General features: G+C 42.1%; 3 protein-coding genes across 11 annotated transcripts in view; all 3 read right to left on the bottom strand.

Annotated features, from left to right (window-relative positions):
• DYNLT2 (dynein light chain Tctex-type 2) overlaps positions 1 to 12,778 on the bottom strand; it is a 41,210-nt gene extending 28,432 nt beyond the window's left edge. Inside the window, exons 1-3 of one of the 2 annotated variants that reach the window (XM_042795608.1) lie at positions 12,697 to 12,704; positions 11,572 to 11,645; positions 403 to 483 (exon numbers count right to left, since the gene is read on the bottom strand). In XM_042795608.1, the coding sequence (XP_042651542.1) occupies positions 403 to 462 (60 nt within the window). In that variant the 5' untranslated portion in view covers positions 463 to 483; positions 11,572 to 11,645; positions 12,697 to 12,704. Of the gene's footprint in view, positions 1 to 402; positions 484 to 11,571; positions 11,646 to 12,696 lie in introns of both variants that reach the window. The other variant, XM_042795609.1, reaches the window with a different exon arrangement.
• On the bottom strand, positions 12,606 to 22,788 carry LOC122153703 (PHD finger protein 10-like). 3 transcript variants are annotated; one of them, XM_042795613.1, is made up of 5 exons: positions 22,507 to 22,787; positions 19,769 to 19,875; positions 19,072 to 19,202; positions 18,175 to 18,258; positions 12,606 to 12,788 (listed from the first exon to the last, which is right to left on the bottom strand). In XM_042795613.1, exons 1-5 carry the CDS (start codon positions 22,573 to 22,575, stop codon positions 12,709 to 12,711), a joined length of 471 nt encoding a protein of 156 aa, XP_042651547.1. In that variant the 5' UTR covers positions 22,576 to 22,787; the 3' UTR covers positions 12,606 to 12,708. The 3 variants fall into 3 exon arrangements, with proteins under 3 accessions (XP_042651547.1, XP_042651549.1, XP_042651548.1); XM_042795615.1 differs by having other exon boundaries at positions 12,606 to 12,757; positions 22,507 to 22,785; XM_042795614.1 differs by lacking the exon at positions 12,606 to 12,788 and adding an exon at positions 12,810 to 14,244 and having other exon boundaries at positions 22,507 to 22,788.
• Positions 22,789 to 23,493: 705 nt separating this feature from the next.
• Positions 23,494 to 25,932, bottom strand: part of LOC104367345 (dynein light chain Tctex-type 2) — a 41,201-nt gene continuing 38,762 nt past the window's right edge. For 4 of the 6 annotated variants that reach the window (XM_032985204.2, XM_032985203.2, XM_042795762.1 and 1 more), the window contains 2 exons: positions 25,288 to 25,446; positions 23,494 to 23,957 (listed from right to left, as the gene is read on the bottom strand). In XM_032985204.2, the coding sequence (XP_032841095.1) occupies positions 23,847 to 23,957; positions 25,288 to 25,446 (270 nt within the window). In that variant the 3' untranslated portion in view covers positions 23,494 to 23,846. Of the gene's footprint in view, positions 23,958 to 25,287; positions 25,447 to 25,932 lie in introns of those variants that run through there. The other 2 variants (XM_042795760.1, XM_042795761.1) reach the window with 2 other exon arrangements.

A 25,932-nucleotide genomic window follows, 5' to 3' on the forward strand; every position in this document is an offset into this window, starting at 1 on the left:
CACAGGGGAGTTGGGATCATGTGTGGGACTTCACAGCTATATACCAAATTCTTAATTCTTTAATATTTTTATGTTTCAGAAAGAACTTCATCTAGAGTAGAAATCTGTTTTCTTTTTGAGGCTTTTTCAGAGACAATGCTGTAGGTTAGATCACCTGATTTTTGCTTTTTAAAAATTTTCAAGGATAAAAGCAGATCTTTTATTTAAGAAGTCTTTTAAGCCATATAGATTGTTCAGATAGAAATTGACTGAAAGGAAAATGCCTGTTGTTTGCCTTCCCTGGGCCCCAGGCAATAGGATGTAAATATGCGTAGTGAATACCATGTGAGATCAAACTGGCATTTTTTCTGAAGGTGAGAATCCAAGACAATATATACAATTAAAGCCAACAGCCTTGCCTACCAAAAGGAGTCCATGCCTTCTGGCATTCTTCACTGAATACCTCCTCTGTTCCTCTCCCATGTATATGCATCTCACAGTTTTCTACAAAAAAAAAAAATATGCATAGTAGAACCAGCCAGCACCAGTTTCTTTTCCATGTTTTCTTTTCTCTGTAAGGGATTAGTTGTAGTAACAGATTTCATGTGCCAGAAAGTGGGTGAACATTAACTATTTTGTCAGGCACTGATCCTTCCCACAGCCCTGCAAAATTTGAAATGCAGGAATGGTTATTCATTAACATTTCTTTGTGTCTACAGGAAGTACATTTACTATGTAAACATGTTTTATATAGAACATACAGCTGTTTTGAACGAGCACTCAATGAAACATAAGAGTACAGTGCCTACACTGCCACTTCAGAAACTCTGAGATACCACAGCATTGTTTTGAAAGAGTCAACACACAAAGACTTTGCCTGGAAAAATAAATGGTGCAAGTTTCTTTTAAAAAAAAATGTATTTCCTTTAATTTGTTTGATTGTTTTGTATCTGAAATGCCTGGACACTGAACTATTGACATGCAGTCAATATTTAGAAGTGGGGTGGATAGGGGTGTGTTTCTAAAGTTCCTTATGCTGATTTTAGTAGAGATCCCACTACAGAATGAAAATTCAAGTGCCATCAGCTAGTCCACTTTTAATAGACTGTGGAGTATATTGACACTAGAAAAAAAACTTACTGCATGGAGAAAATGTGCTTAAAATAGCTAGAAGAATCAGGGGCCTCTTGTCCTGAGAATGTCAGTCTCAAATCTGGGAGGAGCTTTACTAGTAATGCTACTTCCTTCTGTAATAGGTGGAACTGTGTCTGCTACACCTCTCTGCAAGCAACTCCACTAGCTAAACTCCACCCTAAGTGCATTTTGTGGAGTGGAATGTTTTCTGAAAAAGTGAGGAATGTTTCTGTTTCCCAGAAACAGTAGTCAGGGTGTTTTGGCTGGGCTGCTGCCTCTAGGTGGCTGGAGCTGTTTTGCCCCTTCCGAGCTGTAGTATGGTGCATTCACCAAGGTACTTCTCAAACAGGCTGTACACCGCAGGCCCTTCCATGTAAAGTTTACCATTCCTAAGAACCACAGGACTGAGTAGCATGGGTGTGCTGTGGAGAGGGGCTATGTACAGCATACCAAGCCCTTGGAGAGTTCTCCACTGAACAACATGTTTGACATTGAGGTACCAAGTTAGCCAGCATTTGGACCGTGGGCTGGTGTGCTGTGGTTTTGTATTTGACCTTTAGCTGAGACAATCCTTGTTCAGAAAAGCCCAAGATGGGAGAAGGGGGTCTTAGTTGTCTAACCAGTGCACCTTCTAGGTGTAACTTTTATTCAGTGTTAAGGAAGGGAGAATGTTTCTAATTGTTTTAATGGGAAGATAATAATACTTTTAAGCTGGCATGATAGTACAATGATAGGCGATGACAATTAGATGAGCTCTTAAATTTTGGACCAACGGCCCGTGTGCAAAAGTGGGAGGTTAATTCTACACAGTAGGTAAAGAAAAAGTAACCAAAAAATAAAAGCTGCAGTTGACCCTTCAGGATATAATGCACTTGTGTCAACATGGACTCTGCCCAAACATTGTTCTGCTGTGGAAGCAGCTGGATGCCCTGCCCTCTGGTTTACATAGCACCAAAGGGAAGGGGTAAGGAGAAATGATGTGAGGGTAGAGGGGGGTGGAAAAGAGGCAGGAGGGAAAATAAAGCAAACCCAGCTCACCTCTTCAACACCGTGCTCTGAACTGAAAATGTCCTGCAGCTGACCCTCTCAGCACTTATTTCTTGATAATTAGGAACCTGCATCAATGGAGAAAGAGTGCCTACCTCAAAGTCACAGGCATTGCTACAAGGAAGCAATTTTTCTGCTTCCTTTACAAATATTTTTCTTTGTGACGGAGGTGGAGGTGGGAAAAGTGGTGCAGGGGAGAGAGTAATAGCTATTTCTGTCTGGCCTGTTATATTCGAGGTCTAATTTATAGTATTCCATGTAGCATGATGGTGTCATTTTAATGGTGTATTAACACTGACGTCTGGAATATTTATTTGGTTGAAAAACGCATCTGTTACTAAATACATCTCTGGGGAGATGGCTGTGGGATGATTACAGAACTGATGGCCATCAAATTGATAGTATTTCTCTGTCCTCCTGAGTCTTCTGCTATAAAAGTGGGACAGGGCGTTTTCTGGTTAAGAATAATGGTCTCTGTGCTATCCTCAGGGGCAGATGTGACCCAGCACCTGCGCTCTGGAGCCAGGATAGACAGAGCTGCTACACAATTATCTTCCAGTTTGCTGTTAATTTCTATCCAGATTAATCAGTAGTTGCTCGGCATGAGGAACCACATTGTAAGCTTTAAAGGTTTACCACACACCATTGTTGTTTATTTATTTATAGTCTATTATTTATTCTAGAAATACTGGCCTGTTTAACCTGATTTGTAATCTTCCTTCCTTTTTTTTTTTTTTTTTTTTTCTTTTTGGCTGAAGTCTCTTATGTGATTTGCATATGTATAAAGCCAGGGGGGATAATTGGTGAGGATTTGTTTTTCTTGTTGACTATCTCTACCAGGTAATATGAGATAGTGCCCAACAGAGATTCTTAACATCCCTTACTTTAAACCAGGTTTAAACCAGGTTAATGTACTGAAGCAAGAGAGACATTACTGATCTTAGGAAAGGGACCTTTACTGAGCATTACAACAGCATTTTGTTTATTATTTGTGTTGTGGCTGTGACTGGATGTCCTAAATGAGATTAAATTATCTGATCTGAACCAGATTTCTCAGTTTCATTGTATGATGCCATCTACAGATTAGGAGTGAGCAACCACCTCTGCAAATACATGTACTTGATTCATGGAAATTAATTGAACATGGACTGTGCTGAAACTATGCTATGGATATTTTGATAGTTTATTTTCATTAGCATTCAAGCAAGGTGAAGTCCTGTCTGTGGGAAAGACGGGATGTGTGATGGAGGGAGCCCTGCGTCCCTGCGTCTGCAGCACGATGATCTATAGCTGTGGCTTCTGCGGGCTCACCGCAAACAGGGTGTGAGCACGAGTGCTCTGGTCACGTACATCGGTGGGTCTGTGACGCTGGGGATTCACTTGCCAACACCCTTGCTGAATGGCAGGGATTGCAGCTGTTAGCAATCAAGAGGAAGCTATAGTTTCCTTTTGACTTTTACAAACTGGCCTAATAAAAGTTCTATTTATTCAGGTGTTTTTATACAAATTTTCCAAAGATCCAGAGCTTGACCTTTGTATACGTAGTTTCCCCTCCAATTAGTGAAAAGCATTTAGAAATGTCAAGGATGGGATTAGAAGAGGCCTCCTAGGTGCTGTATGCTGCTGTTACAGCCAACCAGGTTGCACACTATCTTTTTCAGCTGTATCAGATAACAGAAATAATTTGCGTCTCTTACTCTTCTGTTTGCTGTACTGCTGTATCAGAACCTTGTTCAGGTTGCTTAGAAACCCTCTTCTAGAATCCAGTTTTTTTTCACGGCCCATTCATACTCATTTGTTCTCGTGCCAGTATTGTCCCTTAGTTGGGTAGCTCTTCTCTCTATCTAATGTTTACACATCACACTTCGATGTATTTGCAATAAGGAACCTTATTCTTTCTCAGCCTTCATAATTTTAGGCTAAACAAGCCCAGATTTTTTAGTGTCCACTCATAAAATAGGTTTGTTATTTCCTGGATATACCAAATAGCCTTTCCCTGCACCTGTTCTGGTTTCAGTTCCTCATCCATGGGACCAGTCTTGCAGAGGAAGATGCACCACCATTTAGCATAACAGCAGAAGTATCTGCTTGCCTGCCTGCCTGCACTGGCTTTACTTCATATGCTACACACTTAGGGGCACATCTACCTTTGCAACATCTCCTGCCAATGGGTCCTGGTTGTTCTATGATCATGTAATAAATAAAGGTCTTTTTCCTCTTGGTCTTCCTTACATAGGCATGCAGGGTTTGGTTTCTTGCTCTGGAACAATGCCATGCACTTATTAGATCTCCCTTGCTCCTTCCTCACTTGAAATGTTTGTTAAAAATATTGCCGCTGATCTTACAGCTTCCCATGATGCATTTTTTTTTTTTTTCAGGCTCATCTCCTACTCAGTTCCTTTCTTAGTTTACAGCTTTTTAGAATGCAGTGGCTTCCATCTCCACAGCCTCCTTCCCACTAGTGATCCTACTTTTGCTTCCACCTTTTACATCGCACTCCCTCGCAAGGCCTGGTGGTGAAGCCTTCATCTAGATTTCAGGTCATGCTAGAACATTTGTCATGTCTTTAATGTCAGAAGAGCCTCATTTTCTGTGGTTTTCATTATATTTAATACCTGATTTTTTTTTTTTTTAACCTTGTTTTGTTGCGTAAGGTCAAGTTCAGATCAGCTGGAATAATTTCAACTCTGGGAGCACACTTTCTTCATGTGGCTTCCTCAGAGCCCAATCCCAATTTCTAATATCTGTGTGATCTTTGTTTAATTTGATACACTTTTTGAGGTGATCATTCATCCACATGGGTTTGATGCCACCCTTATAGAGTTCTCCATTTGGCCAGAGGTTTGGCATTTCATGTAAACTTTGTCTTAAAGGCATTCCAGGTTTCTTCTGAAACCCGGGTCAATGAGATTTTCAACCCAGCTCACTACACTAACACATCCCATTAAATTCTCAGATTTAATTACATTCCCAAACTTAATCCTCATCACTTTATCCCACAGGGCAGAAGCACAAATGAGAAGTTTGTAAAAGCCTGCACAACGTTTTCGGTGTTAGCCCGGCACCCTTCTTGCGGGTAACGTGAGTGGGTAATGCAGCTCGGCTGCGGCTGCCGTGCGAGCAGGGATGGGCAGATGCAGGGCTGGGCGCTTGCTCAAAGAGGGATGGACACCCACCCTCGGCTCCGTCATGGTCCTGCAGTGGCATGTTTGAACAAGAGACAATAACGTGCTCAGTAATGGCCCGAGTAAAGTTTTGCAAGGAGGGCAGGTGTGCCTGCTTGAAAGATAAACTCTTCCCCCATGTGACGATAAGATAAATGATCTGAATCTTGTGATTTAGTTAATGTTTCTGTCTTTAGCCTGCTGTGTACACAGCACCCTGCTGGATAAGCTGCCCAGAACTGTGTGCCTCTGTATGCACAGAGATGTAATAGTCAGCAATACCATTCTCTCACCTGTTGTCCTTAACTAAACAGATTTTAATCATTATACATCGTTAGTATGTGTTCCTTATTGTACAGTGCAGCAGCAACCTTGCATTAAAAAAAGGCCAATGCCAACATTAAATAACATCATTTCCTGTGACTGGAGGCTCTTGTTTCACTGCTGTTTCAGGCTGTCACATTTCTCTGGAGCAGTATTTAAATTATGCCTGAATTTAGGCAAATGCGTTTTGTTCAGTTGCCTTGAGAATTAGAGTTAATCCATCTTTCTCACCAAGGGAAAATTCCTCCAGAGGCATCTTACTCTTGTTTCACTGCTTATTGATTATCACTCCCAGTTTGCACGTTACTGGCTGCGGCGTTCCAGCTGCATTTGAATGAGCAAAAGAAAAACCAGCTGGTGCTCGGTTGTTCTGATTTTTATATCAGCATTTTGGTTACAAAGACATTTATCTAATCTTATTAGCTGGCTTTACCAAGAGGATTTCCTCACAGAGTTAACTGGGAGAAAACAAATAGGCAGCAAGGGGAGGGGGGTGGGGGATATGTTCTGTTACTCTGTACAGAAGCACATTCTTACCTACTGGGAGAAAAAATAAATCAGGTTTGCCATTGACTCAAATGCTGGCATGTTCTGACTAAGGGAAAGATCCTGAATCTCTCTTATGTGAATGGCCTGTATGGAGGCAAGGCAATGGGCATTTTCCTTCCATGAAGGTACAGAGAAAAGGCCAGAAGGTACAACCTGCTGCAGAGGGAAAGGCGGGCAGTGGGCCCATGCCTGCACTCAGGGAAACGTGGGCTGGGGGCTGCAGCCATGTGCCTGGCACCTCCCCTGCTCCCTTTCTAGAGAGCTCACATGTTATGTGTGGGGCTTTTTGCATGTGACTAAGAGCCACATGTACAGTGAGAGTGCAAAAATTAAACCAGTTTGGGGAAATTAGTTCAAATGGTGACTTTACATTTGGGATTGCCAAGGTTGAGGCTTGCAAGCATGTAGCCTGAGGTCCAATTTCCCTATGAGACATGTGCACAGGTCATGGTAATAAGTATTAATAAATTCAGAGTCTTATTTAATATAAAATAAAATATAGTAACATGAATGTACAAGCATACATATTCTGTTAGAGGGTTCCTTAAAAGTAGTTGCTGCTAGAACAGGATTTCTACTGCAAACAAAGAATCATATCCTTCGTTGGTCCTTTGTTAATTTAGAGACTGTCAACTTCATCACACAGGGCCTGCACATCCAGGAATTCCTCTGACAAAGGGCATCCCAGAGTCTGGAAGATTATCCAATTACAATTTAAAGAAACGTACGGCAAGAATGACTGACTAAAGAGAGAAGTCTCTGAAAACGCTAGGAAAAGAGAAAGAAAGAGCATGTGAGTGAGAGAGAGCTCCACTTTCTCATGAATAAAGTGAGGAGAATGATACCTGTCCTTATGTTTTGTGATGAGTGTAGACAAGGTCCCAGCTGTTGGGTATGGACTTGCTTGCTTTCTTTCCTTTCTTCTTCTCTTCTCCTTCTTTCTCCCTCTTTTGTTGTATACAGACCCCATATTTACATGAAAAACTTACATTGATTCTTAAGGGATCTTTTTAGATTTACATGTGTTAGCAATTAAAAACTCTGTTTGGGGTAGCACTGGCAGAGAATAAAGTATGTCTCAGGCCTTGGCTGAGTCAGGGGAGTGGTAGATGGCTGCTTCTCCTGGAAACAAAAGGGAAGTTCCAGGGAGCCATTGCCTTGGAAATCCCACTCAGAGCAAGATCATCAATAGCTACTGGTTCCTCCTAGCTCTTTCCAGGTGCTGGGAATTGTCCACAGAGGAGACAGCATTATCATGTCTGGAGGGAGAGTTGCATGATGATGCATTCCCATCCCATGTCCATCACAGGTATTGCCATCCCTGGGCAGGCACAAAAGTATGCCTAACTGATTCAGAAGCGTTTGAGAATGACAGCAGACCAAGCCCATTCACTCTTCCTCACTGCTAACAGCGCCTGCTTGACTCACCCTTCGGCATGGTTGGGCAAAACTGACTGCAGCTTCCAACCTGCTCCAGCCACCCTCTGCTTCAGCCAGCATGGCCGTGAGGCAGTAGATTGCCCAGGCTCTGAGTTACGCTCTGCAGCCTCTCCAGGGGCCGAAGGACGGCACGCTGGAGTGTGCCCACCTCCTTCCAGCCTGCAGAGCCGTCCAGCCCTGTCAGTCACTGGGAGCTTGCTCCACCTCGTGCTCAGGTGTTTTTATAAAATGACATAAAGGGAGGAGAATTCCTGAGGACTAACGGAAACAGCACTCCTAATACTGAGCGTGCATCTGTTAAAATGACATCAGTAAAAGAGCAAAATAGAGGACATAGTGCAGCTATAATGATGAAAAGCTACATGGTTTTTTTCCAACAAATGTTCTCCCATAGCACCTACTTTTCTGTAGGCTCAGCACCTGCCTTCATGGGGAGGCTATTGCAAAATAAGTGAGTGTGTGTGAGGGTGTGAATTTAAAACAATGCTCTGAATCAGCTCCTTAAACAGATGCCTTTATTTGTCACAAAGAACGTCTTTTGATCATTCCACTTAACCCACCTCCAGAACTGGCTAAATGTAAGCAGCACTCAGTAGAAAAAGAGTGTGTCCAAGCTGGATGTTAATACTGCTCTGTAGCCACTCTGGACTATTTCTCTATTGCAGCCATGTTCTGCGATAAGAATAGCTTCTTGGTTCTCCAAGTCTTGTATTGTGCACCCAAAGTGGAAGATCTATTTATTGTGTGAACAGATTTGTTTCCTTCTCCATTCTAATTTAAAACATATTCAGTGAAGCAGGGGCCCTTTGAAAGTTTGGATGTGTAGCACAGTGATGGCTTTTGATTTTAAGATCTGAGTCTTTGTTTCTCAAGTCGCCATGGCCCAAACGCAGGCTATCAAAAAGACCTTAACTTTAGAGGATAAATAATGCAGCCGGCGGTCTTCTTTCTCCTGGTAAAACTGAGTTGCCTGTGCTAACAATAAAGCTTGCATGTCCAGTAAGTGAAGCTTTGTTGGGGCACCCTCTGAGGATATGGTAAAGGCCATGCCAAACTTTTCCTTCACCACTGGGTAAGAAGCAGTTTCCCATCTGTGAGAAATTTTTGTGTGAGATTTAGTATCAGTCCAAAGTAAGCCAAAATTGCCTCTAACCAGAATTCTGCCATAATGGGATCTCGCAGCCCAGCGGCTCCGGGATCTCAGGAAGGGGTTCTGCCTTTGCTCTGTGAGCTGCAGACTACTGTGTGCGTGCTACTGCACAGCCAGACCTTTACAAAGCTGCATCCTTATGGGTACTCTGGGGCCGCAGACGGACCCCATACGAGCCCACAGAGGCACAGAAAGGCTTTGCGCCAGACTAACATAATGTTACAAACTACTTAGCAGAACATGGGAGATACAAATCTGAAGAAATAACAACTACATTTATATACCTTTGTTTTATTTTTATTTCTCATCCTTCTGAAGAGTTGGAAAGGGTTTCTAAAGTGTTCAACTTCTTTTTCTAGTGATAGTTTTCCTTCAGAATCATACCTAGGTAAACTTGTTCTCTCTGTCCTTAGAGGGTTACCTGATTCAGCAGAAATTACTGCAAGAAAGTGTGTCTTTATTTCCTTTTTTTCATCTGAAGCTTATTATTTAATCACTGTCAAAACAGTTTTGCATCCTTCTCCTTAACAACAGTAGGATTGTTTGCTTTACTGTTATTAATTTGCCTCTGTATAGTTGTACCCTGTTGAACTATTTGATTGACTAAACAACCTCTAAATATTTCCACTGTTGGATCAGTGCACAGTTATTAAGTGACTGACACTCCAGCAGAGAAATGTATTGGTTTCCACAGTAAAAGCGGAATTTCAGTACATCACGATATTTTATGGCTTAAGAGGACCATCTGAACTGCCTAACTTCTACCATAATTCTTAATTTGCACATAGATAAATAGAAGAGTGTTATCTTGTACAACCTCCAATGTTAAAACTAATTTTTCCCCACTGATAAAAATAGATATAATTACACATAACACGTATAAAAGTCACACCCACTTACTTAAATTGAAGCTCATGATAAAGATTTCCCATTTCAAATTGCACTTTGAGAACTATCAGTTCATTTTTAATAAATTTAAGAGTTTTTGTCTTGTAGTGTCCTACTTTCTTAATTAAAATGCCATATGGTACCAGGTGAAATGCTTTGTGGAAGAAATCTAAATCTCCTGTGTCATTATTTTGCCCTTATTAATCAAATGTGTGATCCAACAGCTGTTGAGCAGCCTCTGTACAATACTTTTTCTACCTTTCATGATGGAAAAGTACCCTCCTTCAGGCCTGAAATAACTACAGTTGTCAGAATTTAGGAGGAGTCTTCTAGGTTTGTACATAAGACCTATTTCTGTTCTGACTTTTTGTGCATGTTAAATCAATTTTGTGAAAGTGTCCAACCAAGATGGGTGCCATCCATTTGTAGAGAATTCATTCAAAGTTTACCAGTCACTTGGGAAGCAGCCACAAGATGACTCAACTATCAACATTTGGTAGGGATCTGTTTGCATAGTATTTTGGAGGAAGCACAAGGCCATGACTCTTTCTTTTCTTCCCATGAAATTTCATACAAAATGATGACTTGGTACAGATGAATGCTTATGAACACCTCCACAGCTGGGATGTGAGTGGCTGATTTAATGAATTGTTTTAATTAGTTCATGTTCTGTGGACTTCACTGCACATCTGGACCACATGTTTCATCTCATCTAGCAAAGAAGTAATGCCAGAATTCAGGTCCAACTTCACTTCTATGGAAATCTACCTTCAGTTCCAACTTAAATACTAAGTGTTGACTGCCTTCTGAAGTTGGCTACTTCTCTGAGTTTCTCTCTAGGTTGTGGATATTTATGGTGTCTTTCCTTTTCCTGAATACCTGTGTCTTAGAGACACTCAAAGCCACTGTAGTTTTCCAGGTGTGAACTCCCCCTCTTTTTCTTCCTCTTGTTCCCCGTTCCCAACCCTCCTGACAAGCAGATAGCCCGGGAGCATTTGCTGTGGTCTCCACCGGTGGGGGCTGAAGGATGAGCTGGCTCCCACCCCACAGCAGCATCATCCTTCCCCTGGGACTGGGCTGATGGAACAAGACCTTCACCTCACTGCCCACGGCTCCTTTGAAAATTTGGTTATTGCACTTGTGGGGAAGACGAAACCTGAAAACCAGCTGGCCAAGGCACATAAAATGTTGGATCATATATTAATGAATAAGGACAGTAAGTCTTCACAAAATTTTTCTTGGGTGTATCTCCCATTGCTTCTCTTCTTTGTATCTCCATGTCAATTTGCTTCATCATTTAACCTATTTTTTTATTCTGTGTCAATCAGTGTCCTGTCTCTTTCAGTTACTCCTTTGAAGTGTCATTGTTTTGTGAGAGTCTGAGGACAACCATTTGCCACAGGGTGAGATGAGAGCCATCACATATGGATGGGTTAAGAGGAACTCAATCGGTACCTGCCCTTGAGATAGTACCATTCTTTTTTCTCAGGTTAAAATATTTCAGCCGTAAAGCAGAAGCTGCCAGTTTAAGGTGTTTGTTGCGGCCAGTTTATTCAGCTGCCCACGGGTGATGATTTTATACTCAGAGAGAAGTGGTTGTTGACTACTATTTCCCTGTGCAACTTTTGTCCATCATCACTGTGATATCTGAACATGGCTACCACCCTGCATGAGCACCGAGAAATATGAGCCTATTTTACTAAAGTATTTGCCTCTTGCTCTCTATTCCCCAGCAGGTGGAAAATTACAGATCCAGCTTGCTTGGAGAAAACATGAAACAACTAGCAGCAGAGTTTTGCATACTAAGGGTCCATAAATTCTGCAAATGACTGGCCACCTGAACTTGGCTTTACATGTCACTAAATAATGATAAAAGATTTATGTGCGAAGACCCACCTGAAATACAAGTACATTGTTGATGTATGTGTTTTCTGATTTTGAATATGGTGGCAAATTTGTGGCCTTCTCTTCTGTGGGGAAAAAAAAAAAAAAAAAGGAAACTGCATCTGTTTACATATGTGCACTCCTAATTTGTAAGAAATCCAGATGTTAAAACACTTGCATATCCCTGCACAAATAAATAGCAAATAAGGACAAGGTTTCTGAATTTAGGATTCCTTTTTAGTGCATGTTCTCAAAGGATTTTTCTTTTCTGAGTATAAAGAACCATTTCTTTTGAAAAAAGAAAATCAACATGCACCATAAATGACAACTTGTTATGGATGTAAATATTAATTATACATTGAAATTCTGGAACTGTTTTTACTAGAAGCTTGTTAGCTTGTTAATTATCATAATTATCATACAAGGGGACAGGGAAGAGAGAGAGGGAGACTGATTAGTGTTGGTAATTTGCCTCATCTTTTCTGTGCTGTTGCCTTTTTTTTTTTTCATTTTGGGAAAATTAATTCTGTGAAATTATCACTAGAGTGCTGTGTGCTCCAGGACACGTCTGTAGGATGTGGCATTGTTCTGGCAGAATGCAGACGTAATTCATGCTTGGCACTTTTCCTGTCCCTCTCCTCCTTGCCATGTTTGAGTCTGCCACTCTTGGGCAATGCCATATCGTGCACTTTTCTTCCCTCAAAATAAAACAGAAGTAAAAATAGGGACAGACACACAGTGCTCCTGAAACCTCAGGCAAATACAGGCTGACAGAGGAATAAAGGAAAATGGTGGTATTTTAATTACAACAGAATAGAGGGAAATTACCCCTAGGAGGCATAGGGCTGTTAGTGGGTACCACTGGGAACCACAGCCATCCTTAGTGTTTTGAAATAGTCTCAGGGCAAGATGCCTCCTCTTGCTGACCTGAATGGACTCATATTTTCTCTGCTTGCACCTATATGGATGGGACAGCCCTGGCTACTGAAAGAGGAGGGGAAAAAAAAAAAAAAAAAAAAAAAAAAGGAAAATACATAAGTCAAGTATAACTTTTGCTCATAGAAGAGTTTTAATTAACTCTGAGATAGGAAACAAAAAATGAGTTTAAATATCTGTTCCATCATGTCAAAAATTTACCTTTCGTGTTATTTAAGGTTCCATAGTGCTTCCTGGGTCACTCAGGATTTTCAGGAAAGATCTGGAAAAAAGTGGCTGTGAGTCCACCAAATCTGCAAAGAATACAGAATCAGTCAAAATCTGAAAAGGCTATTAGAAACTTCAGAGGCACCTAATCCGACTAGATGAATAGATGACATGGTACCAGACAAAGTTCAGCTCTGTTCAGACAAAGTGTTGCACACTGAAGAGGGAGAAGAAAATGGATCTGCTCATATGCCTTACAGGGTCCTCAATTACCTGTAGTGGTTTGGGAAAGGCAGCTGAGTGCCACTGTGGATGGCTCAGTGATCATTTGGATGTAGAACACAGCTCTAATTTATTGGTCAGGCAAGATGTTAGACTGCAAAAGGAACAGGATGGAGAATAATGTGCGAAATGCAGGCAATTAATGATGTAAATCGATGATGCATTCACATTTGGAATAACACATGCAGGACTGGTCGCCCAATACTCCCAAGTTTCACAAGAATCCTGCAGCAAAGCAAGACAGAGTTCAGGGAAAGGTGACAGGAATGGAAAAGGACATGTGACATTTCCCATGTGAGAAGAGACTGAAAATACTGGACAGTTTACCTTTAAAAAAAGGTAGAAAGGAGGTGATATGGTATAAGTATTGTAAAGGCAGGTTTTGATAAACAGCTAGCAAATAGAAAGCCTATTTGGCCTGTGTTACAATTCAGGAGCAAGAAAGGAGTGAGCAATTTGAAAAAGTAGCAATTTCGGAACTGATAACAGAAAACGTTTTGCACGTGTATCATTGGCCTCGATGCTACCAGACATCAGTTACTAAGCCTATAGGAGGAAGTGGTTTGTCATGATAGGAGTGGGCTTGTGGATTGAGCAACTGGTGCTGGGGACCCACCACCCACATTTTGTGCCTTTGGGGCTTTTACACTGGACTAGACCTACTCTGGTCCCAGGGACCAAACATTCAGCAGCAGCAGCGCGTCAGTCTTGCCCTTTGGGTGTGTACGGTGGTTTATTTTCATCCCATAGAAATGCGCCAGATAGAAATGAACACTCCATGCTGTGAACCAAAGCATGGCACATGGGGACCATGGAGAGAAATTATTCAAAAGCACACCTCAGATCCAAACTCAGATTTTAATGTAGATGTATCTTTTGAGCCCAAGAACATACTAAGACTGAAAGTAAAACTTGACATTTATACTGAAAAAGAATGTCAGAATTATACTAAAGAAACTCGGAAACTGATAGATATTTTATTTTACTTTATTATATTTTTATGCTTTTTTTTTTCTTCTTCTTTTCATTGAATGACTGTTAGGATGTAACATTTTGGGTTAAGGACCAAGGAAGATGCTTATAATATGGATCCCTGATGTCTCTTCATAGCCAGTCAATTATGGCATGAAATTAAATATTCAAATGTGTTTAATACAAATTATTTGATAAACATGAATTTATTCAGATAAATTTATAGGGTGTTTCTTGTGTTGTTTGTTTCTTTATGGCTCTTGTCCACAGTGCAGACTCTGGAGTAGCCTTTGAAATGAAAGTGTTCATATGTTACAACAAATCCAACAAATTAATTTTGAAAACTTCTTTTGTTGTTTTCAGGTTGTCAGAGTTATTCACAACTTTCACAGAACAACCAGAACCGGGCTGAGGAGACCTTACAGAACAAGCTGCAGGGTGAGGAGCAGGACAGTGGAGTGGGCTGTAGGAACACACGGGGTTTGAGATGATTGCCGCCACCTGATCTAGCCCGTCAACATAAACATTAGGATTGCTCTGGCAGACGTCTCTAGAGTGGGAGCACAAGGGGCACCTCCGTACCTGCACAGTAGGTGGCTCTAACACATTTGAAGATGGGTTTGTGTTTTGAGGAGAACTGGTTTCAATTAACCTCACAAGGTCGTTCAGTGACAGCTCTCTCAACCTTAGACTTATTTAACTGGAGGCAGGCATTGTTATTATTAGTGTAAATGGTATCTATTTGTTCCTTATTTAGGTTTTGCCTAAATAATACTCTGAAACTATTTACCAACTATCAGCTACCAACCAGTAAAGGGGACCAGGAGAGACAAGAGTATCTCAGCTCTGATAGCCAAGCCAGCACAATAATTCAAGCAACAAGAAGTCTTCTTGAGGGGTTTAGACCTGGATTAGGACACTGTCAGGAAACAGAAATTTGAGGGCATGGAACCTCCTGTGCTGGGCTCAGCTGGGCAGTGCTGTGGGGACAAGGGACAGAGGTGGGACATGGCTGTGCCCAAGCTGCTGGAATTGTAGCCAGCCTGCCAGCATTTGTGTGGCTGCAGGAGGGGGGACACATTTTCCTTCATGCTTCTCCCCCGACACAGGCACTGAACCCTTAGGGGTGTGTGACCTCTAGTACCAGTATCAATAACAGAAAGAAACCCAGCCCAGCTAGCTGTAAGGTCAGGGAGGGCAAGTGAAGACCACTGGACTGTTTGGCCTCTGACAGGTCTCAGTGGTTCCCCCCACAGCCCCTTCCTGCAGCCAGCACATCCCGACAAAAGGTCTCAGGAAATTGCCCTGTGGAGACCGCAGTGTGACATCTGGAAGATGCACCTATCTCTGGAGGACAGTAGTTCTGCTATAATTATTCATGTCTGCTAATTAACCAGGATGTAATTAGATATAATCACCCTGACAACAGTGTGCACCTTTTTTCAACAGACAAGGAGGAGGCCTTGTTGTCCACCTGTGTCTGATCAAAAGGGATAATAGAGGAGCAAGCCATTAGTGTGCACATGGTAAGAGAGCTGGGCCAGTGCTCCCATTGAAGTCCTGATAAGTGATACAGCCAAGCATCGGAGAAAATAATTAATTCATGATATTTTTTAAACTGTCTTTGCCACTATGATCTCAGTTGTCAGTAGACAACCTGTTTGAATAATGTTGCATTAAAAAAAGAAAAAAAAAAAAAAAAAAAAAAAAGAAAAAAGGCCAGGGAAGCTAAAAAAAGAAGAGAAACATTTTCTACATTATCAGCAGGGTTCAGTGAAATTATTGCATCCTTTTGTTACAGCCAACAACAAGGGAACAGCTGAAATGTTTTGTATCCATCTGTGCATGGCACCTTCCCAAAACCTGCTTAACACAAATGCGACAAGGGCCCTGTCCTCTGCTTATCCAGAAAGACCAAGATATGCATGGAAATCCCCCATCCACAGAAGGAAAGCTTCAAAATGTGACCTGGGAGTGACTGGGGCCTGTCCCAAGCCTCTCTCCGAGGGGCAGCTGGGATCCCTTTGCTTTAGCCCCAGTGGGGCTGCATGCAGAAAATCACAGCACCAAGGCCATGGAACCATGTCAGGGATGCCTCAACACCCCGGGCAGCTTTAGCCGAATTGCTGAGAGCAGCCACCTTCCCGTGTGCCGCTGACGGCAGCCCCCTGCCCTCGCCCGTTGCTACAGCCATGCCACCTCCCCCAGGGCAGAAACACTCAGCTTTCCCCCTTCCCGATGAGTGGTGTCCATCTGGCCCCACTGGAGGGCAAAATGGGACAACTGCGGTCATGTGCAAGGGGGTGCCCTGTCACCAAAAAGATGTTTTACAGGGTTCCTCTTCTAAGAGACTGCTGCCAGACTGCTCGCTGAGGCTCAGGCCAGCTGTCTGTAGGGACCTGAGGAGAAAGCATTTCCCAAAGGGAGACATGAATGTGCCTTTTCTGTACTGGGCCACATGCAAAAAATCGTACCAGAATGGAACCTTTCTTTTGCAGGAGGAGGTGGACCAGACCCAACCTCCAAATGTCTCTGAAGCAAGATGAAGCTCACTCTTGGTTCTCAGATCTAAAGGCTGAAGTGGTTTCTGCTCTTACATGGGATAAAAACAACATTTCTGGCCTTCTGCTTTAGATCTTAGTTTTTCCTCCTGAGCACTGTGCATAGCACGAGTAGTTCCCTCAGCAGCTTTGAATGATCATTCAGGATGCCACATGGTCACTAGGTTGTACCTGAACTGTAGAGCAAAGCTTTCTAAAGAACAAGGTCTCCTAAAGCAGAAACTTTTTCATATGTTTTACATTAGAAATAATTATAACCTAATACACTGCAGTAGAAAACACAGTTAAATGGCTTTGTGATAGATTCTGTGCTACGTGCTCATAGACGGCCAAAAAAAGCCATGCTGGGGTCAGAGTCAAAACACTGATGTAGTCAACGTCTGGAGCCAAAGAAGGCTAGCCAGAAGTTAGTCTCTGTCTAAATCATCCAGCCACTGCACACTGATTTTTTTTCTGCTCCCAGGGTTGAACACACGGGTCTTAGTCAGGCTCAGGAGTGATACCTGCACCTGCCCATTCTTGATTCACCCTGTACAGGACAAGTTCTGGATAACCACCAGCTTCTACCATCTGCGCAGGGTGGCACCAAGAAAACCTGGCTACAGTGAGACATCTGCCTTTTAACCAACTAGCTCAAGATACTTGGTCTTCCCCCATTCCTTCTCTGACACGAATTTGTATATTTTTTTCTCATTTATTTTTTTTTTTTTTTTTTTTTATTATTTTTCTGTTTTCTCTAGATACTACTGTTTTTACCTCCAGGGCAGATGTGGGCAAATCACCAAAGACAGATGTGTATCCTTGTTGCTGAAATCTTGAAAACATTTGAGGAGACTATAAGCTAGGTGTTGTTACTTATAACCAAAGATTCCTTACTCCTGTGGTTTCCCAGAATCACCTGCCTCTTTCCACGTCTTTGCTGTTTGACTGTGGGACCCTGACATGTACCATTATGAAAACGCTGCAGGCAAAGTACCCGTTAGAGAGACTCATCATCCCATTAAGTAGAAATGTCTCTACTGGCACAAAGTCTAAAATTTTGCTTTTTCTAGCTATTTCCCAGCATTTACTGTGTTCTGGCAATCAGTGCTGCTTACATTAATTTGCACAGAGCCACGATATACAGGAAAAAATGCAACAGACATCATTTAATCTCTAACATGCTCCAAGTCATATGTATTAGCAGAGGAATAAAAAAATATTTCAGGCTCTTTCAATATAAGCCACATCAATTTCGTCATTCCAAGTACATTAAAGTGCTATAACACACACCCTTTAACATGTAAGCTAAACCATGTAAGATATGCTAATGTTTTGCTGAGTTAGTTGGAACTCAGTAAACAAGACCGATGTACTTTTTAATTTGAAAAATTATGGTGGTTTTTTTTCTAGGAGGAGAAAAGGGTTCTAAAAGTTAATTTACAATATAGAAGGGATTTTGGTAAGTAATTAGAATAGATCCAGAATTTATATTTTTTTGTAACAAATATGGAATAGTGATACCCCATGGCTAATTTACACAGATTAATAGTAAACTAATTTTCATGTCAGAATTTATGTTTTCAGTTGAGAGTGATTCTCTACCAAACTGAATCACATTTTCACTTCATCATATCTTTAACAATGTAGCAAGGAATCTAACAATTTGTCTTCTTACCTAGTGTGCACTGAGTCTCTGTGATAACATTTAGTTCTCTGAGGTAGAGTTTCTCCTTGTGAGATAGATCTCGTCTTTCTAAATCTCCAAAGAAAACAAAAAAGAGCAATAAAAATGTGCACAGTTACCCAAACTCCCCCATAAACAGTGTCAAAGCATTCTGACAATTTTATTTTAAGGCAGTGAGAGTCTGTACGATATTACTGTTCCTACAAACATGGTGATTTTATAAATTAATTTTAAATTTAATATACACTGTAGGGACATGGTCAATTTTTCTGAGTACCCTGCCTGTAGTTATGATTTACAGAAAGACTAAGGAAACCTGAAATATGAGCTCAGATGCAGAAAACATTATCAAGTACTGAAGGTACAATCTTTTTTTCTTTTAATATGCCTTTTAAAAATATTTAAAAAAAATTAAAATACTGTGACAGAAGAACCAGATTTGACAATTCTGAATAATGAAGGCACAAATCCTAGAACCTCCCCAATCCATTTTTTAAAATTCTTCCACAGTGTAGAAATGTTGCCACAATTCAGGAAACAAAATCTAGAGATATACCTATATATAGCAAGAAATCACCAGCTAAATACTTAAAAATAAAATTGAGGTCAGTTTTCAAAAGGTACTTGCTGATCTAACCTCCAAATCATACTTGTTAACAGATTTTTCATTGGCAATAATAAAAAGCTTTAAATTACTTTGAAAACCGTAAGATAACTTTTCAATATGCCAGTAAAAAAAATAAAAAGTACAACATAAACAATTCAGGTCCACTTTTTCCAGGGTCTTTTTTTAATCAGTTGGCTCATGCTATAGCCAGAGAGACCCAGATTACATCCAAACTGTACAAAGACAAAGATTTTTAGAAGAAAAATTTTCAAAATACATACCGGGATATTTTCTTTTAAAGGAAGTCACACCCAAATATTCACTGACTTGCTCCTGAAGCATATAATATTCTCCTGTTTCATCTGGTGGCCACTTGTATTCTATCAAGTTTTCAGCAGGAAAATAGCTGTATCTAAGTATAAGAACAATGTTAGAACAAACCAAAGTAACCTTAAGAGGGATACTGACATTTCTAGAAATCCAATAATTCCTGTTTATATGACAACGAACAACATCTATGAAGTTGGACAAACACCTTAGAACACTGCATCCTGTTAACCCATGTCAAAGTCACTATGTTACACCCCACTTCACACACATTTCTCCAAACCAGCATTCATCACTATGCTGAGGGACAGAACATGAAGAAAGGGATATCCATGATAGCGGACAGGACATAGGGAAAAGCGGGTACTACAGTGTCAAAATTAATTCAACAAAATACGTAATCTTTTAAAAACATGTAAGCTGTGCTTCTGATTGTAAATTAGCTGCAGTACATTTTCTGTCATTCTAAAGTAAAATGTCTTAAAATATGCTGAGAGAAAAAGACAGCTAGCTACTCACAGGACATGGCCTCAATTCAGAAAGATATATGAAGAATATACCAGCAAATCAAAAAGAGCCAATACTTAAGCATATCGAACAATACAGTAAGACTAGCAATAAAAAAGTGGGAATTGCAAAAAATGGTATTACCCGAGGTCTTGACTAGAAGTTTCACAGCTCCGAGAACTGTCTCCTGAGCCCATACGTCGTCTTTTGGATGGCTGGCTGCCATCATTGGAATTTTCTTCTGTGTCATCCTGAAATTAAAATGAAGATAAAATATTTTAAAAATTAAGAGAATTCAACAGATAACATAAAACATCAAAAAATACTGCAAGGTAATCCACGGTTTAAATATACCTGAACTACTTAGCAATTTAATAATACACTTTACAAACAACTCATAGGACAGTTTGCGTAGCAAATAATTTTTTGCTACATACTAGCCGCATGACACACAGTGGCACAGAGGGAGAACTGAGTAGTTTCTCACCCGTTGCACAGGTGGAGCACTGAATAGACAGAGACAAGGCTCTGACCACCAAGTTTGTCGTTCTGGATGTAAACTACCTATGGCATCAGCACGGCCAAACAGCTGTAGACCCAGCAAACTTCCCTTGCTGCTCTCAAAAACAAAAGCAAGGGCAGAGCAAAACCACCAAGCCCTTGTTGAAAGCTGACACTTATAAAATAAAGGAAAATATTACCAAAAGCAATACAGGAGTTTAAGGACAGAGTTAAAATAAAAGGACTGGGTATATAGTTTACAAAAAGGTATAATTACAGCAAGTAGCAAAGACTTGACTTTTGTGGGGAAAAAATAAATAAAAGAAAAAACCTTAAGTTGTATTGCAACAGATATAGAAGAGAACAATGCTATTGCAAGGGAACATTTAGAAGTTAACTTACAGGTGCCACTATTCAGATTTCATGAGATATATATAAAGAAAGGGAATAAAGGGTAGAGAGAAAAAAACAAAACAAAACAAAACAAAACCACAAAACACCACCAAAAGAGAGTACCCTAAAATCTAGCAGACCAGTGATTCAGCTGAATCTTCTTGTGTTTTCCACTGCTTCGTTGTCCAATAACACTATACAACTCCTACCTGCACCATCATCAACTCCAACTCTCAAACCATCTAGTGACCACCCTTACGTGATTATAATTGAGAAAAAAAAAGGCAGAAGCGTTCAAGTGAATCGTCTGCTGTCACCAGTAGTAGAGCCAAGAACAAGACAGCTCTTTAAGTAATTGAAACTCTGGAGTAGTATGAAAGAATCATGTTTCAGAACTTCTGCAAAAACTTTAAGAAAGAAGAATTAACCTGTCAGAAACAAATGAGCAAGCTCAATTATACTTACTTATTAAATAATTACAAGAACAATTATTCGGTCTACCTCAGCTAACATATTTCATTCTAGTATGTTTTACATACTTGAAATACCATTAAAAAAAGATTCCAGCAAATGAGAATACATTACTTTTGTTATGTAACATTTCATGGTACTATAATCAAAACAGACCACAGGGAAAAAGCATTTGTCTCCTGTATTTTTTATTTACTTGATGTTTTTCACAATTATTCATATTTTTTTTCTTTCTCATGAAGTCACAAGAAGAATATCTCCCGTAACAAATACTGAAAAGCAAAAATTTAATGAAACTGTGCTTTCTTAACTCAGCTATAAAGAATCAGGTAAGTAGCATCCCCACTAGCATTATTAGTAATACTATTTCCTAGTATTGCTGAGAATACCCAGTATAAACTCAATCAGACAAACCAAGTAGCAGTCCCCAATCAAAACAATATCACATGAGAGTATTTTGCGCCACAACTATGTGTCATCAGTACTTCATCCCTACCTCCCACACAGAACATTAATGCACTCCAAACCTTTCCAACTACTAGACAAAAACATGAACAAGGTCTAAACTGAGCTACCAAGACTTCAAAACATTTTAAAAAGATAGATCTCAACCTGACAGTTAAGTGCCTCACATCAGTTTCTCTTTTTGCTTTGAAATTTTCTTTTCTTAAATCCAGTAGTTAAAAAACATGAGCACCTATACCACAGGAGGGACGAATGTCCTCCATTTGCATCTTTGCTTTCTTATTTGCTGAAAGCTTCTGTAAATTCAATCACCCAGGCTCCCAGACTAAAACAGTGTAGGAAGTGAGACAGTTTGTTGCAGAGGACTTTGCAGGAAAAGTGAAAACACTTGCACTGCAATTTAAGACACGCTGTAGTTCAACCACTGTTACTGTACCAAAAATAATAATTAGGGAGAGTCTTGTGACTTTCTTTACATGGAAAGTCAAACACTGCCAAAAAAAAAAAAAAAAAAAAAAAAAAAGGCAGCCTCTTCCTCCCTTGAAAAACGCACGTTTCTGTAAAAGCCCTGGTGGTCCTTACGAAGTGAGGATACATTACGAATTCCTTTATTACGTAACCCGAAAGCCTGAATTACCAAGACGTCCTTCAAAAAGTACCTGCCAAGCCGCACACCGAGCGCGGGCGCGGAAGTCGCAGCGAGCGCTCGGTGCCACAGGCCGCGGCGGGCAGCGCGGGCGCAGCTCCGCAGGACCTCGCGCAGCAGCCCGCGACCGGACCCAAACTTTGCCGGGCGCGCCGCCGGGGCGCTGCCGCCGCCCGGAACGAGCGGCACGGCCCCCGGGCACCCAGCGCCCGCCCCAGCCCCGCACCCGAAGTTCGGCCCGGGAGCGGGAGGCCAGCCCGGAGGAGGGCGGGGGGTGAGGTCACGGCGCCCAGGCCGGGAGGGGAGCCGGGACACCGGGCGAGGCCTCCCGCCGAGGCGGCTGTTGCGCCGCAGCCCCAGGCCGCCGCGCTGGGCCCGCAGCCCCGCGGCCGCCGCCCGCTCTCACCTTCAAGGATTGTGCGCTGGGCGTAGCTGGGTCGCTATCGCAGAGGCGCGGGGACAGGACGGCCGCCATGGCCGCCGCCGCCGCCGGCTGGGAGAGGAGAAGCGCCGCCGCCGCTCGACCCGGCCTCGCGCCGCGCCCGGCTCCGCCCCCCCTCCCCCTGCGGGGGGTGGCAACGGCCCCTACCGGCCAGCCCGCGCACGAGCGCGGCGGCTCGCGCAGCTCCTGCTCCGCCCCCCTCCGGGCAGCCCGCGGCGACCCCGGCCCGCGCCGCCGGACCGGCACCCAGCCCACCCCGACGCCGCGCGGGCCCGACGCCGCCGCCCCGCCGCCGCCCCGCCGCCGCGCCCTCCTCCTCCTCCTCCTCCTCCTCCTCCTCCTCCTCCTCCTCCTCCTCCTCCTCCTCCTCCTCCTCCTCCTCCTCCTCCTCCTCCTCCTCCTCCTCCTCCTCCTCCTCCTCCCCCTCCTCCTCCCCCTCCTCCTCCTCCTCCTCCTCCTCCTCCTCCTCCTCCTCCTCCTCCTCCTCCTCCTCCTCCTCCTCCTCCTCCTCCTCCTCCTCCCCCTCCCCCTCCTCCTCCTCCTCCTCCTCCTCCTCGGTAGCGCTTGGGCAGCAGCGCGGGGCGGAGGGGCAGCATCCCCGCGCCCCGGTTGGCGCCGAGCGCCGCCGCCGCAGACCAATAGCCCCACTACTGGTCCCATCGAGCCTCCACTGCTGCCGGCAGGCCCCACTCGAGGAAAATGCTCCCACTCGCCCACAGTGGTGCTCAGCCACCAGCCAGAACGCAGCTGACATTTCGGGTAAGTTTAAGGCCCGGGGCAGGTAATGACATAACTCGCGCTTCCATCGAGGGAAACGACTGGAAATTTGCACCAATATCTACGTGTGCAAAACACGGCTTCCCTCCCGGCCACGCTTCTCCACAGATTGGCATTTCATCCAAGATGCAACCGGGAAAAAAGGATAGCTGCCTTTTCTCACAAAAAGTGGGCTTTTAAGAAGACCAATACCTGCAATTTATTGTAAACGTTCGTTAACAACTCTAGGCATGCAACAGACAAGAACATTCAAAATTTTGCAAAGTTTGGCCTTACACCAGCTGCTTCAACTTCCACAGCAGAGCATTACGACAGATGAAGCCCATATGTACTCAACCATACACATTTCAAAAGCTTTTCTTGTTTTTTTGTTTTTTTTTTTTTTTTTTTGAACAGAGAAAAATGAGCAAAGTAATCTCAACTATATGGGCCAACAGCACTAGGACAAAAATTGGTACTAAAATAATGACATTCTGAAATTTTTCAAATATGGCAGGTACTGTGATACACAAAACCACTTTAGAGTATTAATCGTAGTAACAAGCCATTACCAAAGCCAGTGCAATAAATGTTTCAGTTTCACATTTTGCTGAAACCCAAGTGTCTCTCTGATCATCCCAGACACATCTGCTGGCAACCTAAAGGAAAGAAAAGAAAAAGCCCTTTGTGAATCTATAAACAGCCTAGGTTTTATATTTTTCTTAAAAGAACACACAGCATTATATAAATACTGTTATAATTGCATTATCGGATTTAAAAGTAGTAACAACTGCAAAAAAAGTAGTGTGAACATTAGCAAGTCCTGTTTGATGACAAAATACATGCTTTTGCTTCACCGTGAAGATCCCACACCCTATTAGATCCAAAAATCTCTACACCAAAACCTCAATTCTCTCTCATGATCACTTGTTAGCACTTTAGCGTACTGTAACAGCACCCCTTCAAGAGCAACACAAATAGACATTAGTTTTGGGAACGTAGACAACTAAGAAGTCACATCCTCTGCTCCTCTACTTCCAGCTTACTCCAGTCGACTTGTGACCATTTACGGAGCTCTCGGCTTTTTTGACAAGACTGTTTTCAAAGCTAAAAGCTGTGAATTGACTGCTGAAATAAACGTTATTCACTCAGACAATTTCAGTAATCCGTTTTAGCCTACAGCTCCTCAGCCAAAGTACAACTTCAGAGGCAGCGTAGACAGCACCTGAAAAGTAGGCGGGTGCAGGCCCCTCACAGACTGGCTTTATTGCTGAAGCTGACCACCTTTCAAACGTTGTTTTGCGTAACCCACTAAATACAGGTATGGTTTCATCAGGTTTTAAGAGGTGATGATGAACACTCCTAAACAGAAGTGCTCTGACACTCAGCAAGATACCTAAAAGCGTTCTGAACGCCAATGGGAGCTTGTATTACATGTAAATTTATATACAACATGGGAAAGTCTGGAATACTTTTCTTTTGGGTGTGACAAGTTTGGATCACTAATGTTAACGTGTAGTCCCAGGAGCATGTTTGGTGGCAGCTACAGTTTAAACAGTTTCCATGCCTTTCCCTGCCACCCATTCCTTTCCATGCCACCCCACACTTTAACTACATGGTATTTAGCGCCAAATGTGACAACCCAACTGGAGGCCAAAATATGTTGGAAAAAGAAAATTCACTTCAGTCACGCAATTGTACTGGCACAGCATGCAGCAGAAGTAACTGGTTGACAGGGAAGAGCAGCACAGGCAGCTTACCACCATTACTGAAATCAAAAAGACAACCACCTTCTTCGCAGGGTGGGGTAGAATCACAGCAGTACCTCAAATTGTGACCCGGCATACTACTCCCCATAAAGAACCTAAAGGTTTGAAGATCACCTCAAAGTAGTTAAGCTGCTGAATGCGGATTAATGCCTTGGAGATAACATACAGTTCTAAAAATTAGTTTCAATTTGCAAAAGATACAAATAATTTGTTGACTCACATTTATTGCCTGACCTGTCTTTTCCACAATCTGTACTAATACCACGTACTTATAACGGTCAAAGTTGAATTCCTTCACAGCCTTTAATATTTCATCTGCGAGTGAAACACACAAGGAGGGACTAGAATCTCGATCATATTTGGCTTGCTGGAGTTTATTCTATCAAAAACAATTTTGAAAGATCTTAATTTTCATCCTGGTAGTCTATCCCAAAAAATGTTTTACAGTCATTTTTATTACAAGAACATTAGAAGAACTAATGAGTAGAACAGTCAATATAGATGATGCTCTCAAACAGCAAAGGCTGCACTACTTTTACTCTAAAATGTGTTATCTTTTTTTTGAAAGTGACAAATACATCCAGCCAATCTCCATTTAACAAACAAGAGTGTATTCCTCTCCATCATTTGGGCTCAGTTCATTGGAAAATAGTGCTACAAATACCTGCTCCAAATATCCAGGGCATGGCTTCCAGATGGCAGAATTACAAGAGTTGGTTATAACTATTCAAGGTATCACTAACAGCTACATATTATCTCGAACAGCTTGTTCTTCATTTTTGCTTATTTTTTCTGTGTGGGAGTCAGATTGACAAGGACACCAAGTATATTTTATACAGGTCCTGTGATACTGGAATAACTAATT

Source organism: Tyto alba, unplaced genomic scaffold (genome assembly GCF_018691265.1).
Source record: "Tyto alba isolate M040663 unplaced genomic scaffold, T.alba_DEE_v4.0 Super-Scaffold_22, whole genome shotgun sequence".
Classification (NCBI taxonomy): Eukaryota; Metazoa; Chordata; class Aves; order Strigiformes; family Tytonidae; genus Tyto; species Tyto alba.

What these genes read in the sequence shown, in the direction of transcription:
- LOC122153703 (XM_042795613.1), bottom strand. Translation starts at nt 22,575, where the DNA reads ATGGCGGCCGTCCTGTCCCCGCGCCTCTGCGATAGCGACCCAGCTACG. An exon ending in CCAGCGCACAATCCTTGAAG is followed by an intron (nt 19,876 to 22,506) that starts GTGAGAGCGGGC and finishes TTTTAATTTCAG; the next exon opens with GATGACACAGAAGAAAATTC. An exon ending in CTTTAAAAGAAAATATCCCG is followed by an intron (nt 18,259 to 19,071) that starts GTATGTATTTTG and finishes TTTTCTTTGGAG; the next exon opens with ATTTAGAAAGACGAGATCTA.